The sequence below is a fragment of the Garra rufa genome, chromosome 12 (assembly GCF_049309525.1).
Source record: "Garra rufa chromosome 12, GarRuf1.0, whole genome shotgun sequence".
Classification (NCBI taxonomy): Eukaryota; Metazoa; Chordata; class Actinopteri; order Cypriniformes; family Cyprinidae; genus Garra; species Garra rufa.
Window position 1 is genome coordinate 4781365 of NC_133372.1, and position 10126 is coordinate 4791490.

Consider the following 10126-nt stretch of genomic DNA (forward strand, 5'->3'; position numbering starts at 1 on the left):
TAAAGGTGATTTTCTCATTATTTTTTTATTTATTTATTTTATTTTATTTTTTTGCACCCTCAGATTCCTGATTTTCAAATAGTTGTATCTTGGCCAAATATTGTCATATCCTAACAAACTATACAACAATCAATACATCGGCTTTTAGATGATTTACAAATCTCAATGTAAAAAAAATACCCTAATGACTGGTTTTGTGGTTGAGGGTCACATATTATAGAAAAACATTTATTTTGGATGCGATTAATCGTTGCACTACTAATTTTAGAAATTAAACATAAGAAATAAATGTAAAGCTTTACTAAAAATTTAATCCAAATGTAGTTTTTATTTCTTCAGAAATATTGCTAAAAATAATTTGAGCTTAGTGATTTGTTGTAACCTCTTGTTTTTCTGCTGACTATAAATTTCTAGAAGTATTCCTGTTGTACTTTTTCACTATTTTCTTAATAAATCTTGTATTTGATTTTCTGCATTTCCTATGGCTATTTAACTCATTTGTGTGTGAAGTTTTACTTCAGTTGCAATATTATATTATATTGTCTCTAAAAATGACAAAATTAAAAGATAATTTTTGTCGTTTTAAAAATTGTAAATTGCATGGTGTTTTTTATAATGTTTTAAATGCACATTGAAATGAATGTGATTCAGTGGCAGAAAATGTGTGTGCTTTAAATACTGTCTAATTTTGATGGGATATGACCTCTTATATCACAATATGAGTAATTTTATTTCATTGTAACGTTGTATGTGACCCTGGACCACAAAACCAGTCATAAGGGTCATTTTTGGAGATTTATAGATAATCTGAAAGCTGAATAAATAAGCTTTCCATTGATGTATGGTTTGTTAGGAAAATATTTGACAGAGATACAACTATTTAAAAAAGGTGCAACATTTTTTTATCTAAATATTGAGAAAGTTCCTTTAAAATTGTCCAAATGAAGTTCTTAGCAATGCATATTACTAATCAAAAATTAAGTTTTGATATTTAGGAAATTTAAAAAATGTTCTAATGGAATTGGATCTTTACTTAATATCCTAATGATTTTTGGCATAAAAGAAAAATCGGTAATTTTGACCCATACAATGTATTGTTGGCTATTGCTACAAATATACCTGTGCTAATTAAGACTGGTTTTGTGGTGCAGGATCACATATATATTTAAATAAGGTCTTTATGATATCAACATTATTGATACCACAGAAATGACCACAAAACCAAAAAAAAAAAAACTGCTGTCACTTTAAGAGCTGCCCAGGTCCAATATACTTTTACACGTGTTTTCTTTCTCAGCTGTTTGCTTTCACTTAAGACTTAAATTGCTGTGTTTATGAGGATATTTAAAAGACAAGCATTTTCACACATACAAGTGTGTGTATTTAACCCTTCAAGGCCTATAAATTGACAAAAATAACTCTGTTTATAACATATGAACACCAAAATGAGTTCTCTTTCACTTCTGATTGCGTTTTAATGGCTTAAAATCACTTGCTTTTAACCCGCAATGCTTAAAATCGTGTGCAAGCGATGCCATAGAAGAACCATTTTTGGTTTCACAAAGAACCATTCAGTCAAAGGTTCGTTAAAGAACCATCGCTTTCGTACCTTTATGAAGAACCTTCTTTCGCCACAAAGAACCTTTTGTGAAACAGAAAGGTCCTTCAGATGTTAAAGATTCGTTATGGAACCATTTAAACAAAAAGTTTCTTCTATGGCATCGTGAAGCACCTTTATTTTTAAGAGTGTGGAAGAACTTTTTTGTCTAAATGGTTCCATAAAAACTTTTGAAGAACCTTTCTGTTTTACAAAAGTGGTGAAAGAAGGTTCTTCTAATTATAAAAAGGTAAGAAAGAGATGGTTCTTTATAGAACCTTTGACTGAATGGTTCTTTGTGAAACCAGAAATGGTTCTTCTATGGCATCGTTATGAAGAAAGCAGCTTTATTTTTAAGAGTGTAGCGGTGTATCGCCAACCCCTTCTGTGAATTACACGTAGAACAGAAAAGGGGGAAACAGTTAAAAATATAAAGTATAAACTTAATAACAGACAGAATCCACTAATTATTGTTACACATTCAGTTCATATACGTGGTTTATTCCCTTTCATAAATTATTCACATTTATTAAAACAATTCAGAGATATCCGATAGACTTTAAAGTGACAAAACACATGGCATGATGTCAGTCTTTCAGGAAAATCCTCCATTAACTTTACGTCCTTTTCTAACATCCACAGACAGTGAGGACATTTTCTCTTCAAATATACAAACATGAGGCTTCACTAACCTTCTACCACAGCTGTGGATCAGAATAAGCTTATTTACAGAAACAAATGAACTAATGTGCTCTTTTTTTACTTTTTTCAAAGTGCAAAGCCAGGGGTGTTTGAAAAAGTTTAAAACCTCTGCTGTTAAGCCGGACCATAACACTTAAAAGTCGTCCGAACTTCTCAACTCTGCCATGCTAGCTGTTGAATTCAGCACACTAATGTGATGTAGATCCTCAACACAAGACGTCGACAGCAGAAAACTTTTGCATAAATCAGTGGTCAGTTTGGTAGCGTGTCCAAGCCGAGTGATGCTGCATGCTGTTTGGCCCTCAGACGCAGGTTTTCAATGCTCGTGGTTTTGCTGTTGAGGGCCGGTAGACCACCGGAGCTCTGCAGGAGAGGGCTGCTCCACATCTGCTGGGCTTGAGACAGGGTCTGGTAGTAGGGCTGACACGGCAGGGATCCCAGCGGAGATGCCATGTTCACGTTCACGCCCAGGTAGGGTAAAGAGGACGGAGCGGTCACGTCGAAGGCGGGATAGTGCATGAGGTTGTTGGTGGCGGCCATGTGCTGGCGAAACTGTTCCTGCAGACGGAACAGACTGAGAGGAGATGAAGCGTAGGAATTGGTCTGAGCCACACCGCCGCTGACGCCACTGGAGGAGGGAAGAGATGGAGAACCGAGGGGCTCATCTGAGGAGAGAGAGGTGACGATGTTAACCCTAAAGAGCTTTTTGGTGACCGGGTGTTAAACAGTTTGTTGGTATGAAGAAAATTTTAATAATTTAAAACACCTTTTTTGCTACACTTTAAAAAATAAAGGTTCCAAATGTTTTTGCAGTGATGCCATAGAAGAACCATTTTTGGTTCCCCAAAGAACTTTTCAGTGAACAGTTCCTAAAAGAACCATTTTGATGACATTCAAAAATCTAAAGTAACTTGAGAACCTTTTCTGCATTTCAAAGGTTCCATAGATGTTCAAGATTCTTCATAGAACCATTGATGCCAATGAAGAACCTTTATTTTTAAGAGTGTATGGAATAGAAAGGTTTCATAGATCTTAAAGGTTCTTTGTGAAATTTGACCCACACCCTAAAAATAAAGATGCTTTAAAAGGTTCTTCACAGTGATGCCATAGAAGAACCATTTTTGTTTACCCAAAGAACCTTTCAGTGAACAGTTCCTAAAAGAACCATTTTGAAGAACATTTTAAAAATCGAAAGAATCTTTTTTGACTATAAAGATCCTTTTCTGCATTTGAAAGGTTCCATAGATGTTCAAGGTTCTTCATAGAACCATTGATTCCAATGAAGAACCTTTATTTTTAAGAGTGTATGGAATAGAAAGGTTTCATGGATCTTAACGGTTCTTTGTTAAATTACAGATGCCAATAACCTGCACTTCTTTATTTGACCCACACTCTTAAAAATAAAGGTGCTTTAAAAGGTTCTACACAGCAATGCCATAGAAGAGTGATGCCAAATGAGAACCATCTTGGTTTCCCAAAGAACCATTCTATGAACAGTTCCTAAAAGACCCCTTATGAAGAACATTTAAAAATCTAAAGAAACTTAAGAACCTTTTCTGCATTTGAAAGGTTCCACAGATGTTCAAGGTTCTTCATAGAACCATTAATGCCAATGAAGAACCATTATTTTTAAGAGTGTATGGAATAGAAAGGTTTCATGGATCTTTTTGATGCACACTTTTAATAATAAAGATGCTTTTAAAGGTTCTTCACAGCAATGCCATAGAAGAACCATTTTTGATTCCCCAAAGAACCTTTCAGTGAACAGTTTCTAAAAGAACCATTTTGAAGAACATTTAAAAAAATCTAAAGAATCCTTTTCAGCTACAAAGAACCTTTGCTGCATTTGAAAGGTTCCATGGATGTTCAAGGTTCTTCATAGAACCACTGATGCCTATAAAGAACCTTTATTTTTCAGAGTGTATAGAAAGGTTTCATTTTTGTTTAAAGTTTACTTATTATGATTTAGTTATTTATTTCTGTTCTTATTTATAAAATATTTATAAAATATATTATTTATAATTCCTTTATTTACTCAAAAAATGATTCGAAATTTTTTTTCAAATTTTTTATTTTTTTATTTTTTTTATTATGTTGAAGGTTTGCTGTTTTTATTTAATTAATTAATTATTTTTTATTATTTAGCTTTTTTGGCCAAATTATTTTGTCTTCAACTTGACCCACAACATAATGACTGTACCCACATTTTGTGGGTAAAAAAATGTGGGTAAATTAATTAAAAAAGTCTGTTATTATTTACTGTTACGGTGCATTTCTGACATTTTTTGCAGCTAGAACCTTCAGTTTTTCTTCTTTTGTGTGCCCCATAAGAAATTTTTGGTTTAACTATTTCCTTTAATTCCATTCATTCTTTAATTAATTTGAAAGTGTTTCCTTTTGAGCATTGTGAAGAAAAAATGCTATTCATACCTGATTTAGGGCTGATTGGTTTGCAAGAAGGTGAACTGTCGTCTGTGGTCAGGGTTGGCCCCGCCTCTTTTGTTTCATCTTTGATGGACAGTGATTCATCCTCTCTGTCAGTCATGTCCTCAGCCCCTGACTCCGCCCCTGACTGTTCCGGTGAGGTGACATTCACCTCTTCACTCAACTCACAGGGAGGGGGGCATGTGGAGCCACACCCATCTGAGGGGGAGGGCGGGGCTTGTGCCTCAACAGGCGGAGCTTCTTCTTTGCCCTCTTCCTGAGAGGCCTCCATCCCAGCGTCCTTCAACTGTTGAAGCTGTTCTTTCTGCAGGCTGCGCTGCTTCTTGCGGAATTTCGCACGACGGTTTTTAAACCACACCTGTTAGTGAAGACATTGGTGTTTGCGAAACATTAAAGACTGTCATGTCAATCACAGAATTGGGGAAATGTTATGTTTCAATATGCAAATGAGGCATTGTCTACATAAGTAACTAAATATGACTAATTTGCATACACTTTCAAAAGTTTAGGATCAGTAAGATTTTTAAGAAGTTTCTTGTGCTCATCAATGCTGTGTTCATTTGACCAAAAATACGTAATGTAGAGTAATATTTTTACGATGTAAAATCTAATGTATTCCTGATCAAACCTGAATTTTAAGCATCATTACTCCAGTCTTCAGCATCACATGATCATTCAGAAATCATTCTAATATGCTGATTTATTATCAATGGAAACATTTGTGCTGCTTAATATTTTTTGAAACCTGTGATGTTTTTCTAGGATTCTTTGATAAATAAAAAGTAAAAAAGAACAGCATTTATTTAAAATTTGAAATCTTTTCTAACAATATACACTACCATTCAAACATTTGGAATCAGTCAATTTTTATTCTTTCTTTTTTGGAAAGAAATTAATATTCAGCAAGGATTTGTTAAATTGATTAAAAGTAATAGCAAAGACTTATATTGTTAGGAAAGATTTACATTTTTAATAAATGCTGTACTTTTTAACTTTTTATTCATCAAAGATTCCTGAAAAAAAAAGTATCACAGGTTTAAAAAAAAAAAATGGCAGCACATTTGTTGCCAACATAGATCATTATAATAAATCAGCATATTAGAATGATTTCTGAAGGATCATGTGACACTGAAGCCTGTTTAATGGTTAAAAGAGTAGTTTGAATGTTTTCTTTCTAAAAGCCTGATAGAAGAAATGTGCTGTAAGCAAAATAGCCTAAAATCTGATAACTGACCAGTGCATAAAAATACGCTTTTGCCCGTAGTGTGTAAGGTTTACATTTTACAATATGTAACAATGTTCTAACAACCTACAACCTGCATAGCTGAGTTGTGCGTATGTTTTGGTTGCTTTAAGATTTCTATTTATTTCATTTATTGGCTCTTGCACTAATTATTGTAGTGAACTAACCCCATTGGCTGGTGTCCTCAGGTGTTGTGAACTCACCTGTACTCGAGCTTCAGGTAGGTTGGTGCACATGGCCAGACGTTCTCGCATGACCACATCAGGGTAGTGGGTTTTCTGGAAAGTTTTCTCCAGCGCTTCCAGCTGCTGAGCGGTGAAGGCTGTGCGGCTGCGGCGCTGCTTTCTGTGCTGAGAGCCGTAGCGCGCCTCCAAAATGATATCTGAAAATGCAGTCATTGAGAATGAAGACTTGTAGTAAGTTTCATAATCTATCTATCATAAATCATTATTTCAGGTGAGCGGATGCCACTCTTACCTGCCAGTCTCTCCGCTAAGGTGAGCGCGTGCACGGAGGGCCGGTAGTCGGGCGCGTGCTGCGCGTGCTGTGCGGCCTGTTGATGCAGGTTGTACATTGCGCTCAAAGAATTCATAGCGTGCAGAGAGTAGCCGTTCACTCCGTAGTGCTGCATCGCGTACCTCTAATAAAAAGACAATGCAGATAATTAGGTTAATTAAAAGGGTTGCAAAAGGGTGTTTTTGTTTTGCTTTTGTTTTTGGTTCCACAAAGAACCTTTCAGTGAACAGCTCCTAAAAGAACCATTTTGAAGAAGATTTTAAAAATCCAAACAATCTTTTTCGACTATAAAGAACATTTTCTGCGTTTAAAAGGGTCCATGGATGTCCAAGGTTCTTCATAGAACAACTGATGCCAGTAAAGAACCTTTTTTTTTTTAAATAGCCTTTTTTTTTTTCTTGGAGTGGTTCTTTTGAAGTTGCAGTGTTGCGTCTAAAAATATTTTCAGTGATGATCATATTATAAAGCATATTTAGCCCATATATTCATGATGAAGAGAACTGAATAATGTTATTCCATTAGCAGATTTTTTTTTTGTGCTAACCTAATGTTCAAATATGACACCTGCACTACATGCATTTCATGTTTTACTATTAACACAATACAACATTTATTTCACGCATACAGTATTTATTCGCGTAAATGAATAATTATTTCCCATGCATATGCTGTCTTTGACAGAATGCGCATTGCAATAAAATTGAAGACCCCTACAACAAAAAAGTTGTGTATCAGTCGTAAACAATACACTGAAAATGATTAATTGTGGTTGCAATCAAATTATTTTAGCTACATTTAAATAAACAAATGTTGTTGACTAACTTTCAACATTTTTTACTTAAATGCAGCTAAAATAAATTGACTTTCAACCATAATCAATCTTTCAACCTTAGAACCTTAGAAAAATTTTAGTAAATTCAATTAATATTTTTTTTCAGTGTACATGCATCGGTGTGTTTCTTGTAAAACGCATAATAGCTTTATATTTAAATATTTTTAGACTACGTATTTTTACCACTTTATTTAATTTGTAGGCCTATCGAATAATTGTTTATTAATTTTCACTGCTACGTGATACTAAAGTCTTTGTTTTCTTTTCTTTTTAAGCAAATGATATATGACTTTATGACATACCTAATAAATATTTTAGAACAGACTGTTCACCTTTATCAAATTAAATAACGATAATCTTAGTGTAAAAAACATTATTTTTTATTCAAACTGAGAAAACATTGTGTTTACTGCTGATGGCGCATGACAGTCGACACAATCGATGATGAATGTTTTCGTTCAGTTTGCAAACAGCCGTGCAAATCTCTGATAGATAGGGTTATGACAGGTCGTCTATCAAATTAAACGTAGGCATTTATATATGAATAATTATATTTAAGACATTTAACCATTTGTATTAATTATTGCGCATTCTCTTTAACAAGAACTGCATTCGAGAGCATGCTTTTGACTATATGCATCTGTCAAATAACAATAATAAAAATTGAACTGCCATAACAAATGACTATAGTTATTATTATTAATAATAGCAAATTATTAAATAGAATGTGTTTTTATTAATGAGAATGTTTAAGGATTCTCCATTATTAAGCTTCAGTTTAATCACTCGTTAATCGGTGATAATTGGCTACAGTGCGAATAATCTCTTTATTAGTCATTATTAATTTTTGAAGCAAGAATAAGTGTAAGCAGCCTGAGGGTTTAGGATTTAGTCCTCACTAAAGAGGCCGTGGCATTTGTGTCACTGACACTAAATTCCCCAATGTAATCATATTCCAGCCGCATGGGAATACTTTAATTCGCCTGAACAAAAAGTGCTTTGCTAAACATTTACTTTGCCCTCCCAGTGTTAAGCTCAATTGGTGCTCTCTATGTCCTTCATCGCCTCTGGGCTGGTTTCGCTGGAGATGTATGTATGCATTTATAAACGCTGCTCCCAGTTGGGCCGCGTCTGATGTTGGTGCAAATAGCTTTCATTACCAATCTGACATGATGGGACGCAAGGCAGTTTGTGTTTGACAACACTTGGTGCACAGTTGTTGTTGTTTTTTTTCAAAGCATTTTTGATTAAAATAATTTTAGGCGATTGATATAGCTGAATTATGTTTATAATAAGAGACGTAAAATACAGATACATTACATTACTATTTTTTCAAATAAAAATAAATAAATTTTAAGTCATTAAAAAACATTGCACAGCCTTCTGCTCAGCAAATCAGGGCGAAATCATTATAAATATCTATTTGAATAGGCCTATGTTTATATAATAAACAAAGTTTAATACTAATCTGAATATATATTAACGAATGATTTGACAAGCATTTGTCTACACTATAAACATTTTTAGATATAATATCCTGATTAGGTGTTATTTCAAAAGTAAGAATTTTATTTAATTTAGATTAGGTTACACCAGCCAAACAAATGTGAAAATCCAGTGTATAAATATTTATAAATACATCCTCAGCTTAAAATTATTATTATGTTTTAATTTTTATTAGTCTACACTCTTAAAAATAAAGGTGCTTCAAAAGGTTCTTCAAGCGATACCATGGAAGAACCATTTTTGGTTCCACAAAGAACTATTTAGTCAAAGGTTCTTTAAAGAACCATCTCTTTCTTACCTTTTTTTTTTTTAAAAGTGAAAGGTTCTTCAGATGTTAAAGGTTCTTTATGGAACCATTTAGACTAAAAGGTACTTCTATGGCATCGTGAAGCCCCTTTATATTTAAGAGTGTAGGCTTTGAAATGATCAGCAAGTCTATGAGACCTAAAGAACAGATTGAAAATAATACAATTTAGGCTAGATTTAAAATCTCAGCCAAAAGCAATTAGTTTTATATTTTTAGTTTTCTGTTTTAACTGATGAAAGCAGACTTTCACATGCTCGTATGAATTTTAAAAGTAGTTACTTACCTACTTACTCTGAGAAGTTTTTTTTTCCTTCGAACAGCAATTTAGATTAATTTACGCAATTGAACAGAGGTGATTTTTCCCAGTCAGTAGTTTTATATCCTGTTGGAAGTCAAAAGTATCCGAGGCTGTTTACAGCTGCTCTGTTCTGAAGAATGCTTGATGTTAGTCCTCAAAAAATATCACAGGCTCCGTGGGTCAGAGCGCTACTATGTCCCGCCCACCGACCAATGAGGAACGCGATGAGATCACAGAATAGCCCCATTGGTCAATTTCACTGTCAATCAAAGGTTTTCCGTCACCTTTAGTTCTATCGGTTTTTACGGGTTCGTGCTGACCTGTGCAACGGTATGCTTTTCTGCTCTTTCCATAAATACATGACTAAATCAGCTACGAAATAAGTGGGCAATACCATTAGCTGTTATCATAAATAATAATCTAAAAGTATCTAAATGTTTTAAGAAATGCTCTAATTGCATTTGATCCTTTTAGAATTTACTTATGAATAAATATGATATAATTTGTTGTTTTTAACCCATTAAGAAACTGCAAAACAATTTACAATTAAGGAACAGCCAACCAGTTAAACTATAAACTGTCACACAGTTGCAGTGATTTTCAGGCTGGATAATTATGAAGTACATGAGATGTGGAGGAGAAAACAGTTATAAACGAATTCACTGTATTATTTGCGTTAC

At 33.9% G+C, this 10126-nt stretch overlaps 1 protein-coding gene across 1 annotated transcript; it reads right to left on the reverse strand.

Annotated features, from left to right (window-relative positions):
• Positions 1 to 2103: 2103 nt before the first annotated feature.
• On the reverse strand, positions 2104 to 9564 carry LOC141347384 (diencephalon/mesencephalon homeobox protein 1-B-like). The gene is made up of 5 exons (XM_073852390.1): positions 9432 to 9564; positions 6465 to 6627; positions 6191 to 6369; positions 4730 to 5102; positions 2104 to 2964 (listed from the first exon to the last, which is right to left on the reverse strand). Exons 2-5 carry the CDS (start codon positions 6616 to 6618, stop codon positions 2552 to 2554), a joined length of 1119 nt encoding a protein of 372 aa, XP_073708491.1. The 5' UTR covers positions 6619 to 6627; positions 9432 to 9564; the 3' UTR covers positions 2104 to 2551.
• Between the last annotated feature and the right edge of the window lie 562 nt (positions 9565 to 10126).

What these genes read in the sequence shown, in the direction of transcription:
- LOC141347384 (XM_073852390.1), bottom strand. Translation starts at nt 6,618, where the DNA reads ATGCAGCACTACGGAGTGAACGGCTACTCTCTGCACGCTATGAATTCT. An exon ending in CTTAGCGGAGAGACTGGCAG is followed by an intron (nt 6,370 to 6,464) that starts GTAAGAGTGGCA and finishes CTGCATTTTCAG; the next exon opens with ATATCATTTTGGAGGCGCGC. An exon ending in TACCTGAAGCTCGAGTACAG is followed by an intron (nt 5,103 to 6,190) that starts GTGAGTTCACAA and finishes CTTCACTAACAG; the next exon opens with GTGTGGTTTAAAAACCGTCG.